Below are 25,086 nucleotides of genomic sequence, written 5' to 3'. Positions count from 1 at the left end.
CAGACCCCCACCGGCTGACAGAGAATCATCCTCTCTGACAGCCGGTGAGGGTCTGCATCGCACAGACAGACTCCGTTACTGCCCTTCACTTACACTGTCACTTCTATGAAGCTGCAGTGAAAGTGCCTTCAGTAACGGAGCCGGGTAGAGAGGCAGAGCGATGGGTGGGAGGGGGAGGAGTCAGAGGAGTGTATGGGAGCCGGCACCGGTGCGGGGAACTCTGATCTCTGACAACCGGGGAAGGTCTGCGCGATGGACGCAGACAACCCCTGCTGCTAGCCACACCTCCTTCCTGCTGCAGCGGAAGTTGTCTACGCGAATCACGTAGACATCTACATGCTGCCCCAGCTACACACCGGGGACTCAGAAGTACCGGTAAGTGGGACGGGGGGGGGACACAGGAGGATCCAGGTCCCCTGCAGCTGCGGGGGATCTGGATCTTAGTCGTCTCATAGTCAGACCTATTTGAGGTCTGATTATAAGACGACCCCGATTATAAGACGAGGGGTATTTTTCAGAGCATTTGCTCTGAAAAAAACCTTGTCTTATAATCGAGCAAATACGGTATTGTTTCTAGAGTCGCCACTGGACAGAAGACAGCCGTTGGTTCCACTTTGGACCTCAAGAAGCAATTACTTCTAAACACCAGTTGTACGAGTTGTAGCAGGTATATCTTACAACCTGAGGAGAGGAAGGTTAGGTGATAGCATTCAATGTATAATACCTCACTTGTACTTCTAAAAGGATAATTTATTGGATGATCATAGATGGCCTCAACATCCAGTGGACATAATTTAAAAGCCAGAAGGCCTTATAAATAAAGTACCTTACAACTTAGAGTCTATGAGACCTGAGGTATAAATATGGGCTGCTTTAAATGATAGAGTGATGTGTATCATCATAGAAATGTCCTTAAATCCATGGGAAGTTGCCATCACATCCCAAGTAGGTCCACTTATCCTCACCATGTGTGGGAGCTTCCAGGGGCAGGAATGAGCAAAATGTCGCTTTTGTCTATAATCAAGACACACTGTAGATTATCACTGTAACAAGGAGCCAATGGCATAGAATCTGTATGAAAGGCAGTCCAGGAATATGGTGAGCAGGGCCCGTGCAAATTGTTCCATTTACGGATGCACGCTTTAAATAAGAGCCTCGCATTATGATATCTTCTGCCCTATCTCAGCGGAATCTCCATAAATGAACTTTTGGTACTATAGGGTCCACATTCAAAACAGAACACCTTAAACAGAGATGGGCTGAGAGATTTCAGGACACCAGAAATCAAAGTAACATGAACAAGCTGAGTCTAGATACCAGAAGAAAAAAAAAACAAGAAAACATAACTGGGACAAATCATTAACTTCAACCTTGTTTGACATAAAGAGACAGTTTAAAAAATCACATTATAGTAAATATAAATAGAAAAAAAAAGAATTACATTTTTTACTCTATAGTTCATGATAAAATAAAACAGATATTTTTCCTCCTATGAGTCATATGAGTCATGAGTCAAAAAAAACATATTTTATATATTTTATACCAAACTTATAGTTATACTTAAAATTTTTGCTATAAACAAGCAATAATATATAATATAATATATAAACAAATATATTTTATCCGAGGATAATCAATGAATGCATAATTATATAATTCCATGTGGGACCAGAAAAACATCTCTCTGAGACTAAAGCCTTTCCGCAGGGCTGTTTCTCTGATTAATCTCAGAAGTTACGTAATCCAGCAAAAACGCATATAAAGCACCTTCCTTTGTTAGAAGAGTTGGGCTGAGCCTGGCGAGGAGAATGAATTCAAAGGTCACAGTTATTATATTTTTTTACATTTTTATTATTTATTATTATTCTGTTTTCTATTTTTTAATAATCGACGCAACAAAAAGGATTGGGTATGTACACGACATCGCTAAAACACAAAAAACTTTTTTTTAGGATCAAAATAACATTGAAGTTGCTATAATTACATTATAATTTTATTACATTGTTTTTTTTTTGTTTAGCAAAAATACTATCATTGTTATTATTATTGTTATTAATGTCACAATTGCAAGCAAAGCTCATCAGTACCTGTCCCACTCTTGGGCATCTAATTTTTGATATTGCCTTAGTATTAAAGTTTTCTAAGCAAATATAAATAGAATAACATTTACCAAAATAAATATATATTTAAAAGATCATTCAAGCCTAATTTATTAAAATATGAGCATTATCTAAATGTTATTATGCAAGCTATACCATGTTTTTTAAGATAGCAGCCAGGCACAAGAGGAATTTGTTTTAATACAGATATAAATGTTTTAATACTGTTTTTAGTACAAAAGCTAAATTGCTAAACTCAACTCCAAATAGTAATGCGCAGAAAAAACAACAAAAAAACAAAGTTGTATGTGTTTAACATTATACATACTATCAAGTACAAAGACAAGAGAATAGAATAATAAATCATTATTTCTAATACAAAACATTGAAACATTTAACAAATATTTTAATTACTACTATTTATTAGTAATAGGTATAAATATATATTAGAATGTATATTTAGAATTATCTTACCTAGTAGTAACTGTTGCCTACATTTCTACAATATATATTTATAGGGTGGTTTTATGCATAATAAATGTGATGGGAATTTTTAGACAATCTATATTTTTAGACAATTTATATTTTCATGAAATGTTTTTGAAATGTTACCCTGATATATGTTTAAGCCTTTAACGCTGGAAAAACAGGTAGACTAAATGGACAAAATGGGTCTGTTCTATTCTTGTAGCTCATGGTTCAAAAATGAAATAATCACTTTTCCCCCAAAAAAGTTTAGATTAGTATATTATATACAAAAATAATAATACAGCATGTGATGTTTTCTTATTTTTTGGAGAGAGAGGGCGATATTTATTACCTGTAAAAGGTGCTAACAATTTCTCCTTTTTTTCTGTCTGTCCCTGTGTATACTATGTGAGTAGTATGTGTGTTGTATGTGAGTAGTATGTGTACAGTATGGGAGTAGTATGTGTGTAGTATGTGAGTAGTATGTGTGTTGTATGTGAGTAGTATGTGTACAGTATGGGAGTAGTATGTGTGTAGTATTAGTGTAGTATGTGAGTAATATGTATGTAGTATGTGAGTAGTATTAGTGTAGTATGTGTATAGTATGTGAGTAATATGTCAGTAGTATGTGAGTAGTATGTGTCTAGTATGTGTGGTATGTGTGTAGTATGTGAGTAGTATGTTTGTAGTAGGAGTGTGTCCTCTGACTATAAATGCATATAAATGGGGTTACTGTATAGATCTTGTACTAATATGGTAATTAAAGTGGTCTGTGTTGGTGATTCCTGACAATTTATACTTCCAAGGAAGGAGTTCTGATGGTTTTCAAATGTCATCTTAGTAAAGGACTTACAACTTTCTTCCTCCTTACGAGGTCAAGACTAAAAAACGTTCAAGGTTTTGGGTCTTTAGAGCAGGAAACGGGGGCAGACAAGATGGGGCCAATGGTTCTGACCAATGGAAAATTCTAGGTATTTTTCCTCTGCTTGTTCACTTTTCTGTTAATTGTACTATTTTGAGTTGATTACAACAGAAAGCCCCCAATTCCTAGAAGGCTCGGTCCTGCTTGGTCAGATCCAGTCTCATAAAACAAAATGAATTCACCTCACTTCTCACCTGCCTGGGATTCCTGTGTATCCGATTCCTTTTTTTTATAGAAAGTCAGCGGTGATATTTTTTCTGCCCATTCAGTAAACACAGTGTTAAGTTTCCTTGGCATTTCCAAAATTAATTAATTTCATTTAATTCTGGTTTGATAACTGAGGTTATCAATGATATTCTTGAGCTAGAACTAATGGCTATACCAGGGGCGTCCAACCTGCGGCCCTCCAGCTGCTGCAGGACTGCATCTCCCAGAATGCTCTTTCAGCTAAGGGGCTGGCCGAGGAGTATGGGAGATGCAGTCCTGCAGCAGCTGGAGGGCCGTAGGTTGGACACCCCTGGGCTATACGGTACTCATTTAACCAAGAAGAACTACTTACCACCTCTTAAACCTACAAATATCAACCAAGGCATTCAATGGGCTGTGCGTTCTAATTTAACATTGATTGGATTGTCTTAGTCAAAGCAACCAAGTTATAAGTAACTTATAACACAATACTACTGACAGAATTTCCTGTTCCATATGTAACGATGTCACCTGAATAACCCCCTCATGCATGGATACCCAGCCATCCAGTCACTCAGTAATACTGTTACTTTCCTCATCTCATGTAATGGTGTATTGCTAATTTTTCACCTCTTAAGATAATATGATCTATTAGGTCAATATTTTTGATATCTGAATTTAAAAAAGAAAAAAAAAACTATTAAAAAATAAAAATATAATTTGCCTGGAAAAATGAAATCACTTTATGATTATGGTGGTTTCTATGTATTATTTTGCATAAGCCTCGTCCAATGATACCTCATCTAATGCTACAAATAAAATTGTTTAGTATTAACAGTCCCTATTTTCTTGTTATAGCAATAAATTCCAATACATAATTCATGAAAATGGAGAACGAGAACCAAACTGTGGTAAAAGAATTTATTCTAACCGGACTTTCCCAGGACCGGAGGACTCGAATTCTGCTTTTTGTTTTGTTTTTGTTCATGTATTTACTGACTGTTTTCGGGAACATTTTATTAATATGCGCAGTTATAGCCAACTCTCGTATGCACACGCCTATGTACTATTTTCTCTGCCAGTTATCCTTTCTGGATTTATTCTATTCAACAAGTGCTGTCCCCAAACTGTTACTTGACCTGATTTCTACAATAGGAGGAAGAATATCATACATTGGGTGCATCGCACAAATGAATACATGTCTATTCCTAGGAGAAACGGAATGTATCCTGCTGGCGGTGATGGCATATGATCGTTACGTAGCGATCTGCTTCCCCTTGCGTTATATGGTTATTATGAGCTGGAGGATATGTAAAAATATCACAGTTGTGGTATGGCTGGGGAGCTTTGCTTGTTCTGTCCTTCCTACAGTATCAAGCCTACGTCCCATCTGCAAAGGAAACCAAATTGATCATTTTATTTGTGAAATTATAGCTTTAATGAAACTGGTTTGTGGAGACACTTCGTTTGATGAAGCCAAAATCATTTTTGCAAGTTTCTTCACACTTTTAGTCCCTTTAGCTTTTATTTTAGTTTCCTACATGTGTATTATAGCGTCCATATGGAAAATCCATTCTACAAATGGAAGAACTAAAGCTTTTTCAACATGCGCTTCCCACCTGACTGTAGTATTAATGTTTTATGGGACCAGTATGTCTCTGTACCTGGGCCCAACAAAACAGTTTTCAAAAAAACACAAGTACATCACAGTCTTTTATGTTATTGTGACTCCCATGTTAAACCCTTTGATTTACAGTTTGAGAAATAATGAAGTTAAAAGTGCAGTTATGAAAGTATTCAGTAGGTCATGATTTTGTCTTTTGTAGTTAAAATGTGTGACTATTTGTGAAGCTTAATCATCATTACTTACTTTGACCCCTTCGTGACAATGGCTGATTTTATTTTTGTACCCTTAGTGACAATGGCTGTTTTAACATTTCTGCGGTGCTCGTTTTTAGCTGTAATTTTCTTCTTTCCCCTTTACTGACCCAACACAAGTTATATATGTTTTTTTTCTCAGGGCTCTCTTTAGATGTCATTATTTTGATTGTATCATATTATTTACTGCAAAAAAAGTTACTTGAAAAAACTTTTACTCATCTATGAAAGCCAATGAAAAAAACTGCTAATTAGATTCTACTATTTGTCCTGAGTTTAGAAATACCCAATGGTTTATTATTTTTTTTTGCTTTTTTTTGCACATTATGGGGAAATAAGTACAGGTACATTTTGCTATTTCAAAATAATGTTTTCCAAATCTGGTAATTCTGCCCCATGTGCTATTTTGGGTATCTTTGAAGCCGGCCAATTCAGTTTACCCCTCAAAGAATATATTTTTGAAGACTAGAAACCCCAGGATATTTCAAATGCTAGTACTTTAACTCTTTCCGTGCACTCATTCTACCACCACTCTTTGTCAAACTTTGTGGTAGTCATTTTTTTACATTTTATTTCACACACATTTTGCTTTAAGTATGAATTCACAGTTCCTGGTATATGTCACTGCCGCACATCACACCAATATGTGTTCAGCAACATCTCCCGACATTTTCAACTTCTTTATTTTTTCAAAGGACGCGCCGCCATCTTGTGAGTGGTAAAATCACTCGCAATGAGAGCGGTCACAGAGCATCCTGTGGTGGGTGTTCGGTGTCGCTGAAATCTACGCTATGAAGTCATTTGAGCGACACCATTGAAGTTTAGGAGTGTTAAGTTCTTTTTAAATGGGCATCCGCCGCCCTATAAGTTAGTTATCTTTAAGTTAGTCCTTTTTAATAAAATATGCAGATTGAAATAAACTAAAAAACACAAAACCTTCACTTTTCCTCTACTGATTTCTGGGCCTAGAATGTTTTGTCCTCTGAAGTGACTACAAATTCAGGAGGGTGTTTTATCTCTGGATGAGTGCAAATTAACTAGTTCTATTTATTCCTACAGAAAGTAAAGTGCCAGGAAACAGGCAACCAAAATACACACCAAGACAGGCTCTGTCACACTGATACCCAAACACACACACTGATACCCAAACACACACACCAGGACAGGCTCTGCCACACCGACACCCAGATATACACACCAGGACAGGCTCTGCCATACCGACACCCGAACACACACCAGGACAAGCTCTGCCACACCGACACTCAAACACACAACCAGGACAGGCTCTGCAACATCCACACCCAAACACACACACACACCAGGACAGGCTGTGCCACACCAACACCCAGACACACACACCAGGAAAGACTCTGCCACGCCAACACCCAAACACATACACACACATATACACATACACTGCCCCAGCTACTATACCTGCCCTTTGAATATCTCATACGGAAGGTTCTTTCGGGCAGGGATAGTAGCTGGGCAGCAAGACCACTGGATCTTTACCCAGCAGGGCCAGACGCAGGGTCAGATGCCACTGTACTTCCCACTGAATGTCTGAGGTCTCTGTAGCTTCTTAAGACGTGTCGTTAGCACAATCTCCTTCCATTAGCTCACAGAAAAGGTGCTACCTTGGTGACTCCAGCAGGTCCTTGAGTGTATTCCACTTCAGGCTGCCGTATCTCTGCTACATCTGCTTTTGGCAATGACCCAGTTGGTGTCATTCGTCCACGAAATTCAAAGCAGCCATCATCCGGCTGTAAGACTGCCTCCGCTGGCCGCCCAATGAAGTTAAAGCGGCCAGCGTGCACACACCGTGCCGCCCAGTAGCAGCAGTGCCTCAGCTCTTTGCCCCGCCCCTTTTAAGATGTGACGTTCCACAGAAGAGTTCCTCCTGACAGGGAGAAGATTTTCATGTTGGAAGAAAGAAGGGGGAAAAAAACACAAAAATGTAAGTATTAGGTGTTATAGAAAAGTGGACCAATTTTCAAATGGAGGTTGGCTGGGTTGTGGTATTACAAAATCAATGGGAGGGATGGCTGGGGGTAATACACGTGGCAGTGAGGGCATCAATAGACAAGTCAAGGGGTTGGCTGGGGCATCACATAAATTAATATACAAGGGTGTGGGGGCATAAATGCACAAGGGGACAATACACAAGGTTGTGGGGTGGGACATATTAATCAATACTAATGGGGGCCTGGCTGGGGCAAAAATACAAAAGGGGCAGTTAATGACAAAACAATGTAGAAAATAGATTTTTTAGGATTTTTTTTTATCTTGCAGAGCCTGTCCTGATGTGTGTGTGTTTGGGTGTCGGTGTGGCACAGTCTGCCCTGGTGTGGGTGTGTTTGAGTGTTGGTGTGGTACAGCCTGTCTTGGTGTGTATGTGTGTTTGGGTGTCAGTGTGGCAGAGCCTGTCCTGGTGTGTGTGTTTGGGTGTGGATATTACAGAGCTTGTCCTGGTTGTGTGTTTGGGTGTCGGTGTGGCAGAGCATGTCCTGGTGTGTGTGTGTTTAGGTGTGGATGTTGCAGAGCCTGTCTTTATGTAGTGTGTTTAGGTGTCGGTGTGGCACAGCCTGTCTGTGTGTATTTAGGTGTCGGTGTGGCACAGCCTGTCCTGGTATGTGTGTTTGGGTGTCGGTGTGGCACAGCCTTTTTTGGTGTGTGTGTGTTTGAGTGTCGGTGTGGCAAAATGTGTCCTGGTGTGTGTGTGTGGATGTTGCAGAGCCAGTCCTGGAGTGTGTGTTTGGGTGTCGGTGTGGCAGAGTCTGTCCTGGTATGTGTTTGGGTGTCAGTGTGACAGAGCCTGTTCCTGGCACTTTACTTTCTGTAGGAATAAATAGAACTAGTTAATTTTCGCTCATCCAGAGATAAAACGCCCTCCTGAATGTGTACTCACTTCAGAGAACAAAACATTCTAGGCCCAGAAATCAGTTAGAGGAAAAGTGAAGGCTTTGTGTTTTTTAGTCTATTTCAATCTGCATATTTTATTAAAAAGGATTAATGGCAGTAAATTGTGGCTTCAGGTGTATCATGACTTTTTTGGTGTACTGATGCACTCCCAATCCCATCATATAAGATTTTCTGATTCATCTGTCAAGCTCTGATATCATCTTTTTCCATCACACACGGATGCTGAGGAGTTAAGATTCTGTCCATTCCCAGGTACTTATTTGGGCTTTTAACACTTTTGGTTCCTGGGATTTTAATAATAATGTGGTATTCTGTTGTCTTAAAGGAACAATTTAATATACTTTTAAAAAGAGAGATTTATAGCTGTTGGATGGTAAATAGTGTGGCTGAGCGAGGCATGTGTAAGGCATATGGGTACAAGAGCTCAAGCATGCGATATAATACATAGGGCTGGTGTCCAAATATTTCCAAGGTTGATTTTCATTCCCAGTCCAGCCCTGCCTGCAATGTCAAGAAGCCCCATGAGAGGTACCGAACTGAAATACAGTATTACTAACTCAAATAACACTTAATAGGGGCGCACGCCAAACAAAAAGAGATGGACTTAAGTGGTTTTTAGTTGCTAAATAATAAGGCTTACAAGCTTAAATCTACTGGGCAGCAGCAAAACATGAAGATTAGCCAAATTTGAAAGGCTGCCATTGTTGTCAGTCATGTGATATGTTGATTGACTTTTCTGGTTCAAACAGCACACTGAGCTGATGCTTTATGGTAATCCTAATTAAATCTCTTCTTCCATAGACTTTCATTAGTGTTTTGCTCGGCTATTGCGCAATAATTTTGTAATCTTTTTTTTATAGTAAAAAATAGTAAAAAAGAAAAGATGCTAAAGGTTCCCATTTAATCTTAAACCAATTAAAATAATACATTTCATTCATCTTATAAATGACATTACATTACACAGATTTTAATACAGAATTTTTGGCAAATACAATTGGTATTATTTCCGAATCTATTTCCTTGGGTGTTCTCAAAGTAAAAGAAATAAAAATAAATATGAAATTCCACAATGGCCTCATAATTGTAATTTTCTTGGGGGATAAAACCCGCGAAGAGGACCGAAGCTTTAATTAATCTCAGGAGTTAACAAACCGAATGGAAAGTGCTTATAATGGAACTTGTAACCCAGACAAAGGAAGATGAGTTTGAACATAAAAATGAACGGCAAGGTCATTTACATTTTAACATATATCCTTCTTATAACATACATTTTCACATTTACGTATATTTTTATATTTGACTCAAGAAAGACCCAGTGGTATGTGCACGTCTACATATGCATGTAAATTAGTGGGAGTCTGTGTCTACATTTTTTGGAACTGATTTGCAACTCACCAAACCATCTGTAAGATCAGGTAAGCAGAAATATAGAACCATTCAGTCCATCTAGTCTTCCCGTAGAATCTTTTTACTCCTTGATCTATCACGATCTAAAGTGAAAAATCAAGATGAGACACTTGTGGGGAAGAGGTTGGGCGATATTTTCAAAATTAAATGATAAATAAATTCAATTTAAATTGCAATCATAATAATTAGGAGTGCAGGTCATTGTCTTTGCTTTGGCATATAGGATAAGAATTCTATATTTTAAAAGGCTTAATAAAATTAAAAATAGGCTTTTTTATAGTTACGTTTTCTGAAGAACAGAATTATTTTAGAGAAATATTGGTTCTTTAAAAATAGTTGATTTTTCTAAAGTATTATATTGCAAGCAGAAACCAGTTGTAGTAATTTTGTGCAAAATCTCAACATTTTTCACTGAAAAAAGACGTGAAGTCAGATTTAAGTCCAGTTCATCTCAGCTTTATGTAGGAAATTTAAGCAAAAACCTTTGTTACAAATGATATTGCAAATCAACTTCCATTAACTATTGGATATGTTAAATACTCTTGTTATAAAGCATTTTTACTCCAGTACTAAATTTCATTTTTAGATAACAATTATTTTTTGTGAGATTTTACAGTAATAAGCTGTTCCTCTAAAAATCTAAAAAAAAAAAGTTCCTTCTCAAATCTTTATGACAGTCTAGCTACTTGGTTTAGGGAAAACAATAAATTGAACTAAAAAAATGAAACTTAAGATAATGAGAAAAACAGGTGCCATCATTTTAATTACAATGAAACGTTTTAACATTGTCTTATATGACATAAAGATATAAGTGATTTAAGATTCTTCAATTAACATTTTTGTCAGTATACTTCAAAGTAATATTATTATTCTCACAGGATTATGTAATTTTAAATTAAAAGTTAAAGGGTGGACTATCCTGGGGCCAAGTGCTCTGGAGAAGCCGATGGGTTTTAGGCCTAGTCACCTCTTAACACCAGACCTGGGAGTAAGTACGAAGATAACTGACCACATATCCTACATCACATTTTTAAATATCTTTCTTATCAAATTATGTCAAAATCATTGATTTGAAATGTTTTGATTGCATTTTGATTTCCTTGTTGACATTTCATGCCCTGTCCAAGAACCTAAATGCCTTGTCCAAGAACGTAAATAAATGCTGAGATCTGAGAACAATATATATCCATTTTTGTAGTCTTCTTCTTTGTCAGCCTTTAAGTTTTCGCCATATCTGTTTTCATGGACTTTTAAAAAAAAAATTCTATTGAAACATTTCTATAAATGGGAAACGTGCCTTGGTAACTGCAAACTCCTCAGCGTATAATCAATTATTTTTCACTTGCTCTTGTCGGCATTTCTTGCCTTAGGATGTGTGCTAACATTTTGGAAATTATGATGTAGATATTCTGCAAGTCATTTTTGTAAAGAATTGTTTTTTAAAAAATGTGCCCTCTTGCAACTAATACTTTATTTAAGGGGGCAGGTGGCAGCGCTGAGGGACACTTCTAGCTGGGATAAGTGGAAGCTATGGCGGAGATGGAGTACTGTACTTCCTCTCTCTTACGATTCTTATACGTTTATTACAGCGATGAATCCTAGTATATGACTTGCGAAAATGGAGATCGAGAACCAAACTGTTATAACTGAATTCATTCTTACTGGACTTTCTCAGAACCAGACGACTAAAAAACTACTTTTTGTCTTGTTTTTACTAGTGTATATATTGACCATTTTTGGGAATATTTTTTTAATATGCGCCGTTATAGCCAACTCTCGTATGCACACGCCTATGTATTATTTTCTCTGCAATTTATCCTTTCTGGATTTATTGTACACATTGAGCACAGTCCCCAAACTGTTATCAGACCTGCTATCTGCAGGAAGAGGAAGAATATCATACATTGGGTGCAGTTTACAAATGAATATAAGTCTTTTCCTAGGAGAAACGGAATGTATCCTGCTGGCGGTGATGGCGTACGATCGTTACATAGCGATCTGCTTCCCCTTGCGTTATATGGTTATTATGAGCTGGAGGATATGTAAAAATATCACAGTTGTGGTATGGCTGGGGAGCTTTGCTTGTTCTATCCTTCCTACAGTGTCAAGCCTACGTCCGATCTGCAAAGGAAACCAAATTAATCATTTTATTTGTGAAGTTATAGCTTTAATGAAACTGGTTTGTGGAGACACTTCGTTTGATGAAAGTAAAATAATTTTTGCAAGTTTCTTCACACTTTTAGTCCCTTTAGCTTTTATTTTAGTTTCTTACATGTGTATCATAGCGTCCATATTGAAAATCCATTCTGCGGAAGGAAGGACAAAAGCTTTTTCAACATGCGCTTCCCACCTGACCGTAGTGTTAATGTTTTACGGGACCAGTATGTCTCTGTACCTGGGGCCAACAAAGCAGGTTTCACAAAAACACAAGTACATATCTGTCGTCTATGTTGTTGTGACTCCCATGTTAAACCCTTTGATATACAGTTTGAGAAACAATGAAGTAAAAGGTGCTTTCAGGAAGATGCTAAATAGGAATTCTTTGTTTCTAGAAAGATAAATAATTTTAGAAGCATAATCCTTAATCAAACGGAATTATAGTAGTAATAAAAACAATTAAAAAATTATTTTATTTTATTTATTTTCACAAAACATTCCCCTGTGCAAAATATGTAATGTTTTTAACTTCTTATAATGTGCATCCCTTTGGAAGAGGAGATCAGAGCAAAGAAGCAATACAAGGTAAGATATTTTCATTAATAAGTCAAAAGAAGGGACCTTATCCTTAACTTAACATCGTTGACAGCATTATGGAGTATGCCTTCCAACTGAGTGCTAAGTCAGGTTACATTGCACTAGGAATGTGTTTTCAATAGTCTTGGGCGTCAGCCAACTCTTCGTGTTCATCTTCGCGACCAATAGAGTCGCTCGTACAGACCTTTAACTTGTAACGCAGAACCTGGCCTGGGGTCCCCCCAGGCAGAGTTTCACCGTCAGAACTTAAAGGTTCATAAGAGCGACCCTATTGGTCGGCAGGTTGATGCCAGAGGAGGCCCCTGCAGGCGACCAATAGAGTCACTCGCACAGACCTTTTTCTCCTTGCACAAACCTAAGGATTTCCACTCCCGTTAACTCCTGCGATGCTGCGTGGATAAATTAGGCTAGATGGATAAGGGACCCGGGAGATTAGTAAATTAACGAAGACAAACACGAAGATTCTTCGTTTTATGTGTCTTGGTCTTCGTATACGTTTTGCCGCCACCATGTTCGTTTCTTCAGTCTTTGGGGCGGACAACGAAAACGCACCCTTTGTGTTTGTTTTCATGTTCGCCCGAATACTAATGCACAAGTCTAGTTTCCAATAATCCAGTCTGCCTCTGAATCACGACAATAACAGTTAAATTGTGAAAAGCTGGTCTGTCTCATCTGTCTGACTGTCCTTATAAAGCATGTGTTTCAGATATTTTCCTAAACTTCTTTGCTGCCATGTTTTTTAGACATGACATTTTGGCTTTGAAGGACAGTCTAGCACGTGTTGAGATCTTTTAGGACACTTTTGTTATCATTAGCTTATAAAGGTAATAGTCAAGTCGTATGTTTCTTCCAGAAGAACCGATTCCATATGTTTAAAATATTCCTAGTTTAAAGGGCATCATCTTCTAACGATCTCTGCACATAAAAATGCATGCCACCAGTCAATAGACTATTGGAATTGACTAATAAAGAGTGAAATATGAGGAAAAATGATATGATACAATGTTTAATTGAATTATATACAAAGATAGACATTGACGTGTTGGTCTCTGAGAAGACACTCCAACAATATATTTGCAATACGTTTTATTACAAAGACGTCTGCTCTTAAAGATCTAAAAACCTTAAGTAACTTTGTATGTAGATATCAAAGGCTTCTTTGTACTCATTTACGCATACTCATATACTACAGTAGATCAGAGACTTCTGCTGCGTGTTTAGGATTAGGTTTATTTTCCTCAAATTTTACTATTGGGTTATTCCCCACAAGTAGTTTTAGAATATTTATGGTCCTGGTACTTGTAGAGTAACACATTTATGACATGAGTCAAGATGACTTTCAGTGAAGCAGTGTTCACCTACACTAGAATCTTTCCTTACACTCATAGATCTCGAACACGTCTTTGGGATCTTTCTCTGATGAGGACGCACCATCTGATAATAGTAAAGCTGACCGGGCTACTAGTGAATGAAATAATCTCGCAGAAGCTGGCCAGGATTGGTCTTCCTCAAGTCAAAGCATGAACGTCTGTTCGGTAACCGATGTTAAAATAGTCTCACAGATCTTCTGAAGAGGGGCACATGTGCTTAACAGTTGGTTCCATAGTGGAACTGGATGCACCTACTCCTGTCTAAATATGATCAGAGTTAATATGACTATGCAACCTTCAATTTTGAACTTTCCTCTGGACTATCTCCTCAGCCATGCGGACAGTTTCTGATGCCAATGTGAGTCACTTCCCTGACGTCCCAAAATGAGAAGGTGAAAAATGAAAAGTATCCATCCTACACTGTAAGCAAAATAAAGATTGTCGTATTCATTCATCCCAGGGAGACATCATAAGTTTATGGTATCTTCTAGCTGAGCAATGTGGGTGGAATAAGATGTACAGTTGCATAAGATTTCTAGTTATCCAAAGTCCTCTCTGTATGATATGCAAGAACATTTTCCAATTTTGCTCATTTTGGGATTATTTTATATTTTCCTAAACATCAAAAAGAAATAGTGTTTAAATACAAAATACTTTTTATGTGCATTGTAGTTTCAACAATAACCAACAAATCAAAAAAATAATGTAATGTATTTATGGCGGAGACAATTTTTGTTTGTTACTATCAGTTGACATATTTTTTCCCTCTGCGCTTCATTGGTTGATGATAGAGGAGGCCCCGGCTGGCGACCAATAGAGTTGCTTGTACAGACCTTTTAACTCTTGGACCTTTAACTCTTGGAGCGGGGAGAGCAATGGTCTCTCCAGGCCAAGTTCCATGTCAGGAGTTAAAGGGCCGTGCAAGTGACTCTATTGACTCTGGAGGCTCCTGCCAGCAACCAATAAAGTCGTTCTTATGGCCCTTTAACTTTTGACGGCGAACCTAAGAATTTTCGCTCCTGCGATGCTGCGTGAATAATGGGAGTAGAAATCCGTAGGTTTGCCGTCAGGAGTTAAAGGGCCGTGCAAGCGACTCTATTGGTCGCCTGCAAAGGCAACCAATAGAGTTGCTCATACGTACTTTAAAATCCTAGTGCCAAAGTAGTGCATTCCCCATTAACCCCGTATTAACCACTTCTACAAAAAAATGCCAAAAAAACAAAGAAAAACGAAGAAAAAAAAAACAAACACGAAGAATGTACGTGAATATTAGCCCGAACCAAACACAGGAACAGGCAAATATTCATGGTCTAGTTTTAAGATACCTCTTATGGATGCTCCTCCTCAGTTTACTCCTCAGTTCCCTGGGGTTGTTTGGGGCGGGTTGCTGGACCCCCCTTGTATAATCCAAGAGTCTCCCCACCAGATGTTGTATCCAAAAAAGAGCCCGGAAAATGTAGGGACTTATGTCAAGTACAAAGGATCACAGGTTACCAGCTGACATCAAGGAATAGAAGGGGAGCCTCCATTGTAAAATGTATCAAAATTGAATCAAGTCCATAGACCATAAAATCAAAATAAGCGTCTAGCCTGTGTTTCCATTCTGTGTCTGTCTATGTACCACTTGTTTTGATTTTATGGTCTATGGACTTGATTAAATTTTGATACATTTTACAATGGATGCTCCCCTTCTATTGTTTCGTTGTTTGAGGAGGGATTTTTTTGCCGGTTGGGAGGTTTTGTGGTATCACACCCTGATTTAGAAGTTGATAACAGCAAGTGGTTCTGAAGTTATAGAGTACAATTAAATGATATTGGTAATTTGGCTGCTCAGTGTCAGATTTGGTATCGAGAAGGCGGTGGCTTGGTGGGGTAGCCGGCACATTTAAGATGTGAAACGCGCAGGCTGTGCCTGATGTGTGGACAGCATGAAGAACAATGAAGTTAACAGAAAAATTTGAGAGCCTCAAGAACAAAGGTGGCAATTTTGGTTTGTATTTTGGCTAAATGTTCCCTGGGGAATTGGCGTTAGCCGTTCCTCTTACTAGTGTAGATTTCATAGCTTGGCGGGAAATCTCAGCAAGTGTCTTAAATTGTTTAAGGGGTAAGGTAGGCTAATTATTTGACTGTTCGGAGAGCTGATTTGGCTATCCTTTCGTTATTTGTTTATGTCCAGGATTAAATTCCAGCCTTGCGCTGTGCCAGAATATACAGTGTGCCAGTCCCGGTTTTTCCCTTGTATTTATCAGTTTTTTTTGTGTCACGGTCTGTCTACATTAATAAAGTGCTGTGGCCTTTTCAAATTCCAATACAGTGTCAATGTGTCTTTTTTGGGTTGGGGATCAGTAGCCCATGCTGAATCTTGTGTATCTAGTGAATAAATCAACTGGAAATCCCACAATGGGCCAAAAATATCTTAGAGAATAATGGTTTGCAGCAGAACTGATTAATCCCTGGAGTCAGAGAGAAAACACATATAACCTGGAATACGCTCTCATAAACCAGGGTGGGAGGAAGATTTTCTTTGAGGCCCTATCATGTATATATATATATATAAGCATTTTTACTGTAACTCTTGTCTTTTTATATTTGAATAAGGAAGAGGGTTCAGCTGAACAATTTGTATCTCTGTCTAGGAAGACCGGGGTGCATCCTGAATAAAAGGTAAGAAATGTGGAGTCCCACTTGCAAAATAAATAAAATGTTAAATAAAATGTATTTAAAAAGATAAAGTTTAAGGGTGTTAATTGCAACTGCGTATAGGTACTTTAAGACTTTTACATAGACTGTAAGCTCTTTGGACCTCCTTTTCGAATGTATTCATACCTAGATCTAGAGACTCTAGATTTTAAGCTCCTTTGTGCAGGACCCTCCTCATCCCCTGTTTCTGTAAGTCGAATTATTGTGTTATATACTACTTGTTCTGTCGTGTTTACCTATTGTACAGCACTGGAGTACATGATGGCACTATATAAAACAATAAATAATAATAATACCTATTGTTACTACCGCTGTACTTATTATCTGATGGCCCCTATAGTACTTTCCCTTTATTATACTGTGAACTGTAAAGACATAGGTATATCTGTTATAATAAATACAAATATAGATACAAAGATCCATACATTTTATAATCCAGATACTATACCCAATGGACCCATAAAAATGCAGTCAGATCCTATGTTAATAGTGCCAAATAACAACCATTTGCCTGCCACAGTTTGTGAGTCACTGCAAAAAATCTGTGTAATGGGCTATTAAAGGGTTAACATTTAGGTATAGTCCTGAGAACACTATCATACCAACTACTTCCTCTCCTCATGTACTCATCAAATCAACTAAAATCCATTGAAAAGTACATTTGGTTGACAAATGTTTTTATGTAAAATACGCATTTTTTGGCTTGATTGAGATTTATTTTCAACCTACTTCTTATTTTTTTTTTTATCTGTTTTCTTATATGTTTATAGGGAGGGGTTTCCAAAATTCTTTCCTAAGGATGGAAAATGAGACCGAAATATTTATCACGGAATTTATCCTCATCGGACTTTCCCAGCAACGCAAGACACAGATTTTCATTTTTGTTATCTTTTTGTTTATGTACGTAATCACCACTTTGGGGAATCTCATTTTAATATGTATGGTCGTAGTCAGCCCTCGCATGCACACGCCAATGTATTTTTTTCTCTGCCAGCTGTCTTTTCTGGATCTATGCTATTCGTCCTGCTCCATTCCCAAAATGTTACACGACATGTTCTCTGCGGGAGGAGGAAGAATTTCCGTATTCGGGTGCATGTTCCAGTCGAGCACAGGCCTCTTCCTAGGACAAACAGAATGTATCCTGCTGGCGGTGATGGCGTACGACCGCTACGTAGCGATCTGCTTCCCTTTGCGTTATACCATCATTATGACTTGGAGAATGTGTCAAAACATTACGGTTGTTGTATGGGTGGGAAGTCTTCTCATGCTGACCCTTCCTACAGTTTCACAGCGTCATGTTTTCTGCAGAGGAAACAAAGTTGATCACTTTGCATGTGAAGCAATTGCTCTTCTAAAACTGGTATGTGGAGACACTTCCATTGATGAAGCAATGCTCTTCTTTGGAGGTTTGGTATATCTACTAACTCCATTTTCTTTAATTCTACTGTCTTACCTGTGTATTATTTCATCAATCTTAAAAATCCATTCTGTGGATGGGAGGGCTAAAGCCTTTTCAACGTGTGCTTCCCATCTGACCGTAGTATTAATGTTTTATGGGACCAGTATGTCTTTGTACCTGGGGCCAACAAAAAATGTCCCGGGTAAACAGAAATTTGTTTCTATTATTTATGGTGTCGTGACCCCAATGCTGAATCCTATAATTTACAGTTTGAGGAATAACGATGTTAAAGTAACTATTAGGAACCTATACCTTAAGAGTCAGTAATGCACACGTGGATTTTATTCAAACACACTTTGGAATGTGAATTTGGTTTATAAACTGTAATGAGAATGGCCGGGAAACACAGAAGAAGAGTTAATTTCCGCCGGCACCACTAGGTGGCGTGAAGAGGAACAAGTCCGGCCACCAGAGCTGGACCTGTCTCCTGCCTGCAGCTGCGGGGTTTTGAGCGTGGAGGCAGGAGGTCTCCCTCGCCTTTGCGGTGGCTGCCGCTGCTGTGCACAGGCAGGGGGTCTCACCCTTCTTTGTGGTGGCTCCCTTACGAAAAAAATACTGCAGTTTTTCTGAAGTAATACTGCAGTTTTTTGGACATGAAAAAACTGCAATACTGCACTTTTACTGCAGTATTACTGCACATTTACTGCAGTTTTACTGCATTTGTACTTCACTGTACTGCAGTTTTACTGCAGTTATTTTTGTACGGAAGTACAAATGCAATAAAGCTGCAGTACATTGAAGTACAACTGTAGGTTTGCAATATAAAAAAAAGTGCAGCAAATGTGCAGTAATACTGCAGTAAAAGTGCAGTACAGTGAAGTACAAATGCAGTAAAAGTGCAGTATTGCAGTTTTTTCATGTCCAAAAAACTGCAGTATTACTTCAGAAAAACTGCAGTAATTTTTTCATAAGGGCTGCGGCTGTTGGGCAGAGGTGGGGGATCTCCCCATACTTTGCGGCCGCTGCGGCTGTTGGGCAGATGTGGGGGGTCTCCCCCTTCTTCGTGGCGGTTGCGGCTGCCGAGCGGGGGACCCGGAAGATCTCCCGGCCAGGTACGTTACACCTTGTCTTTTATAACATGGATGTCCAACATCAATAATGTTTACACAAAATAGAAGTATGATAACTATTTATAGATATATTTTAATGGACCAATCTATAATCAGCTTTCAAGACCTCAGAGGTCTCATCTTGTTTATCTCGAAGCAAGGGATATCTTACATGACTGCATATCTTCTCTTTAAACGTTGGTGCGCCACGCTGCATGTGATCTTTTTTTGCAGGTTGTATGCTGAGTTTTATTTATTTTTTTAAGAAATCAACAAAAGTATTTTGACGTTACACTTATCATTAATGGGAAAGCAAAACGGCGGAGCAAACCAAAAGATTACTGAACAGGAAGTCAAGGGGAAAGCTTCTTCCAAGCTGATTTCCCTTTGTGAAAACAGCAATGATTTTCCACGTTTTTTTTTTTTTATTGAAGAAAATTGTTGCCATAAATGTAATTATATTGTATGATAAAATGAATGACTTATATGACTCCAAAAATATGTTATTAGTGTTCAAAATAAAATACTCAAACTTTTTTGTGTTGAGGATATTCATTTGTAAACATACTACAATCAAAGCATATTTAAGTTCCTGTCTAGCTGTACTCATCAATAGAGTAAGCCTATGTGTAGCCCAAAGTGTAACCCCTTTGTTGCCCACCAACCTAAAAACTGATATGTCCCTCCCAATACTTTAAATACATAAAAATCCTAGGAAAACGTTTTTAACCCCTTAAGGACAATGGGCGGTCCCAAAACCCATTGAAAACAATGCATTGTACGGGCTTTGTCATTAAGGGGTTAAATGTAAACCAAGTAAATACATATATAATGAAAGCTTTTTATAACAATTTTCTTACTGTAAATTTCTTTTTCCCGACACCAAGCGGCAGCATACCTTGGGTTTCTTCCTTGCTACTTGGGGCAGGACAGGAAACTGAAGAAAAAGGAAGTGAATTAAACCCCCCCCCAACACCGCCCATTTCCTACAGCATAAACTTTGCTAGTGACAGAAACTGCCTGGAAGTAACAAGCCAGACACAACAGAGTGCAGAACAAAATGTATTCATGAGCGAGGGAATCAAGTGCTGCTGCTTGGTGTCAGGGAAAAGAAAGTGTGTCTTTTTCCCTTCCCCCAAGCGACAGCATACCTTGGGATGTAACAAGATAAAATAAGAAGGGTGGGGTGAGTTAGTAATCTTGCATCCCAAAGCAGCTTCCTCAGAGGCCTGGATGTTTAGGATATTTTATGAAGGTCTGTAGAGAATAGCTTGACAAATCTCCTAACCATTGGTTCTTGAGCCAATCAACAGTCTGCAATAGAACTAATAGCAGAAACGTGGAGGTGTTGATGGTCTGAGAGCTCCTTGATATCTCATGAGTAAAACTTGTAGAATTTGAGGAACTGAAGCTTGCAGAAGGGATATACCCAAAGGCAAAAACCACCTGGAAAACCAGTGGCAACTCTAGAAACAATAGATGGAGGGGGGGCTTAATATAATACAGTCAAATTTGGGGGGGCACAAAAATGTTCTACCACTAAATCATGCCACTGAAAAAACTATATATATATTGTGACAGAAAGCAGGGGATAATAAGTGAGGGAGTGTATATATATCCCCTTATATTTTGCAGGGTGGTTAACCTCAGTAGTCTTTTACCAGCCCCAGGGAGATGTCTGGAATTATTGGATGTATGTTGATTGTGTATTTTGGGTCCCTGGGGTGGAGCACTCGGAGAGTAGGGTGGGCCAGTCCTCCACTCCACAGTTTGTGAGCAGCCGAAGAACAGCAGGTGGGAATCCAGACCGGAGATTCACAGATACTCTCAATAGTACTCACCTGTTTCCACTAATTAATGGGAGAGGCAGTTAAATAGCCTCCTGATCTGAGAGCAGAGAGAGATCATTTGGCTCCCTGAGAGAGAGAGAGAGAGAGGAAGAGAGCTGCTAATCTACTGAGTGCTGCTATTATTACATGTATTCTGCTACTTTGTTTTGTTGGTAACGGATAAGCCGTCCAACTACAGTTAGGTTGGAGAACCTTGTTTAGTTAGTGATCACAAGAGCAAGGCTTTTGTTTTGATTTGTTTATTTTTCTGTTATGTCGTGAAAAATAAAAACAGGCCCAGCCTTTATTTTACCCTCCTCGTGTCTGAGCCGTCTCTGTAACCTGGAAGACTGTGTGTGATTAAAGATTCTCGCACAGAGTACCAAGTTAAGGGGTATTGTGTCACATATGCTGGAGATTGCGGGTAACACACGGACAAGTCGGTAAGGTGCAAAAGAGACTCAAGAAAATGGAGGACATTATTAACCCCTTCGTTCCCCTATAGACGTACCGGGACGTCCAAAAAACGCCCACAAAGAAACCCCTATGGACGTCCCGGTACGTCCAGCCCTTCGCGCAGCGTCAGGGACACATCCCTGCCGCTGCACGGGAGACCAGGCTGTCGTTTGACAGCCTGGACTCCCCACTGACAGCAGAAGCCGGCTTTGCCGGCTTTCTGCTGTCCGATTGCCTGTAACAGCTTCCGGCATGAAAGCCGGTAAGCTGTTACCGGTAAACTGCCCGATCGCGCGATCGCGCAGTTGCAAACGCGCGATCGGGCATTCCCTTCCGGGTTGCGTCACTGCTGACGTAACCCGGAAGGTCATCGGAGGACCCTCCGATGAGCCACAGAGACGCTACGATCTCTATGCAGGTCTGTGAGGACCTGCATAGAGATCACAGTGTGATCGGTGCAGGGGGATCGCGGGGAGGGGAGTGAGAAACCATCTCTCTCACTCCCCCTCCTGCCCTGTAAGTGAAAAGGTGAAAAAAAAAAGTTAATTAATTTAAAAAATTATATTAAATAAATCATTAAAATAATAATATAAATAATACAAAAAAAATTATTATGTGAGCTGTGATGTCACTGTGACATCACTGGCATGTTCAAGAGGTCCCTAGGAGGACCTCCTACCATTACTGTATAAAAAAAAATATAAAAAATACAAAAAATGTAAAAAAATTAAAATAAAAAAAAATTAAAAAAAATATATAAAACAAGATAATAAAAAAAATTCTTAAAAAAACTTTACATCCCATTGCCCTAGCATAACATCTAGCCAGTATAACCCTCCTGCCCCCGTTCACAACCCCCAAACCCGGTAAGCCATAGGCATAAAAATTATACAAAATTGTACACCTAATAGTATGCTCCCTGGTGCTGGGAAAGTCTGGAAAATCTATATAAATGAGGAATTTCTGAAATCAGGACACCTGAATTGATAAACTTGGAGGGGATTTTCCATCACTTTACCTAATTTTGTGAGGATTCAGAGGGAAAATGTAAAAAAAAATTAGTTTATTTTTCTAATCTTCGCTAGTTTTTACTAAATTTCTCATTCTAAATTTTCAGCTAATCATCCAACTATGGTATCAAACGAAAGCTCTATCTCTCCTTGAAAAAACAATATATAGTTTACATGGGTACACTATTCACAGGAAAAGAGAATCATCGCTGAACCGACATACCCCAAAAATGGCAAAATTGCTCTGGGCTTTGAGGTACCAAAAACCCCTGGGATTGAAGGGGTTAAAGCACTTATCCATTGCACCTCAGTGCAGCAAGAAACTAACAAAAGGGCAGCTGAGACTAATACTATACAGCAGGAGAATATTACTGCACTACAGCAACTGGTGGTAGCCCAAAAAGAAAACACAGAGGCTTTGATCAGGCAAGCAGCATTAGCCCAGGCTGTAGCCTATCAAATGCTCAGAAAGGAGCAGCAATATGCCACTCGTGCCATGCAGCAAGAGATCCAGGGCCTATCTGAGAGGCTTACCAGGGATACCGCCGAAGTACTGAAAGGTCCCAAGGTAATCAGAGCAAGTAATTATCTGCAAAAGATGGAGCCTACAGATGATGTTGAGGTCTACCTTATGACATTTGAGCGAACAGCTGAAAGAGAAGGCTGGCCTGTGGCTGAATGGGCAAGCTTAATAGCGCCATTTCTAAGTGGAGAACCCCAAAAGTCATACTATGATCTTGAACCAGGTAAAAGAATCTACCTCAAACATTAGAATACCTGAAGCTCGCAGGGAGGCAGTTAGGGCAGAAGTAAAAAAAATGCTTGTCGTCGTGAAAAATAAAAACAGGCCCAACCTTTTATTTAACCTCCTCGTGTCTGAGCCGTCTCTGCAACCTGGAAGACTGTGTGAGTAAAGATTCCCAGACACAGTACCAAGTTAAGGGGTATTGTGTTAAGAAATCTCATGGTGCTGCCACAACCACAAAGGATTCTGGGTAGGCACATGCAAATGAGGTTAACAATTATCACCTTTGCCTCTATATCCACTTTATACATGGATCCCTTGAAAGTACCGTATTTGCTCGATTATAAGACAAGGTTTTTTTCAGAGCAAATAGAGGTCTGACTATGAGACTAAGATCCCCTGCAGCGCTGCAGGGGACCTTGATCCTCCGGTCTGGTAACCTCCGCTCCCTGGTCTGCAGTCAGGGCAGCATACACCCTCCGGATGTCAGAGAGGAGAGTTCCCTACACCGCTGCGGGGAATTCTCTCTGACAGCCGCAGGATGTATGCACGATGGACGCAGACAACCTCCGCTGCTAACGGCACCTCCTTCTGGCTGCAGCGGAAGTTGTCTACGCAAGTTGCGTAGACGTCTACCCGCTGCCCTGACTGCACACCAGGGAGTCGGAAGCACCAGTAAGTTTGGGGGAGGGGAGTGTTAAATAGGGGGCATAAGGCATTTCTGTAGGCATTTCTGTAGGCAGTGCTCTATGATATGCCTTTTAACCCCCTTAATGCCACTCTGCCTCCAGATATGCGTTTTAACCCCATTTATGCCACTCTCCCCCATAATATGCTTTTTTAACCCCCTAAATGCCAGAGTGACATATAGGGGTATAAGGCATTTCTGGAGGCAGAGTGGCGCATAGGGGGTCAAAAGGCATATCATGGGGCACAGTGGCATATAGAGGGTTAAAAGGCATATGATGGGGCACAGTGGCATACAGTTGTGAAGGGCACAGCTATATACAATAGTGTGCAAAAACGCAAGGTAAACCAAAGTCCCAAGTCCACTGTTGAGGTAACTCTCTCAAGGTAAGAACGAGAACATTACCTTGAGAGAGTTACCTCAACAGTGGACTTGGGACTTTGGTTTACCTTGCGTTTTTGCACACTATTGTATATAGCTGTGCCCTTCACAACTGTAAGTGTATCCAGACTTCCCTTTCCTCAGACCTGTGAAGATACTGCACCATTTGTGGTCTTTTCTGTTTTTATAGATTTTAGAAGATATTGAAACTAATGCAGTGAGCGAATTTAAACATGCATGGGATAGGCCTATGGCTCCTACATCTAAGACAAGTTCAAGGACTGATTAAAACATGAGCCTCACAGCAGGAATATGGGCAGATTTGATGGACCAAATGTCTGCTTTTATAGTATAAACATCAAATGATTTATCTGAAAGCTTCTCTGCTGTCCCAAAAATCAACTACCGGGATGTTCTTTATTGCGCTAATGTATTAATTCTTCTGGACAATCTGCCTCTTCCTCTGAACATACAGTAGATCCTCATCACCTGTATTTCCACTGATGGTTACTGAATGTCCTCCTGCTTCCTTGAACTCAATCGATCTAAAACTAACTTCTGGTGATTCCACCATCCTCCTCTAGACCCATTCCAGACCTAGACCTCACAGTGAATGACTGCCATTCTGCCCACGTCAAAGCACATTTATGTTGGTATGTTGGCTAAAGGCTACATATAAATACAACAGGACATAGTAATTGTTGATGTTGCTGTATACCACCAATACATATGTATTTTATCTGTATAATTCTTTGACATATAC

The 25,086-nt window shown here is 39.3% G+C and overlaps 3 protein-coding genes across 3 annotated transcripts; all 3 read left to right on the top strand.

Annotated features, from left to right (window-relative positions):
- Nucleotides 1–4,562: 4,562 nt before the first annotated feature.
- On the top strand, nucleotides 4,563–5,486 carry LOC128484198 (olfactory receptor 2B2-like). The gene has a single exon (XM_053460517.1). It carries the CDS (start codon nucleotides 4,563–4,565, stop codon nucleotides 5,484–5,486), a length of 924 nt encoding a protein of 307 aa, XP_053316492.1.
- Nucleotides 5,487–11,500: 6,014 nt separating this feature from the next.
- On the top strand, nucleotides 11,501–12,442 carry LOC128484197 (olfactory receptor 2K2-like). The gene has a single exon (XM_053460516.1). It carries the CDS (start codon nucleotides 11,501–11,503, stop codon nucleotides 12,440–12,442), a length of 942 nt encoding a protein of 313 aa, XP_053316491.1.
- Nucleotides 12,443–17,505: 5,063 nt separating this feature from the next.
- LOC128484196 (olfactory receptor 13H1-like) lies at nucleotides 17,506–18,432 on the top strand. Its single transcript, XM_053460515.1, has one exon. It carries the CDS (start codon nucleotides 17,506–17,508, stop codon nucleotides 18,430–18,432), a length of 927 nt encoding a protein of 308 aa, XP_053316490.1.
- Nucleotides 18,433–25,086: the final 6,654 nt, after the last annotated feature.

This window comes from Spea bombifrons, chromosome 3 (assembly GCF_027358695.1).
Source record: "Spea bombifrons isolate aSpeBom1 chromosome 3, aSpeBom1.2.pri, whole genome shotgun sequence".
Lineage (NCBI taxonomy): Eukaryota > Metazoa > Chordata > Amphibia > Anura > Pelobatidae > Spea > Spea bombifrons.
This window is presented reverse-complemented; position numbering and strand designations above follow the sequence as displayed.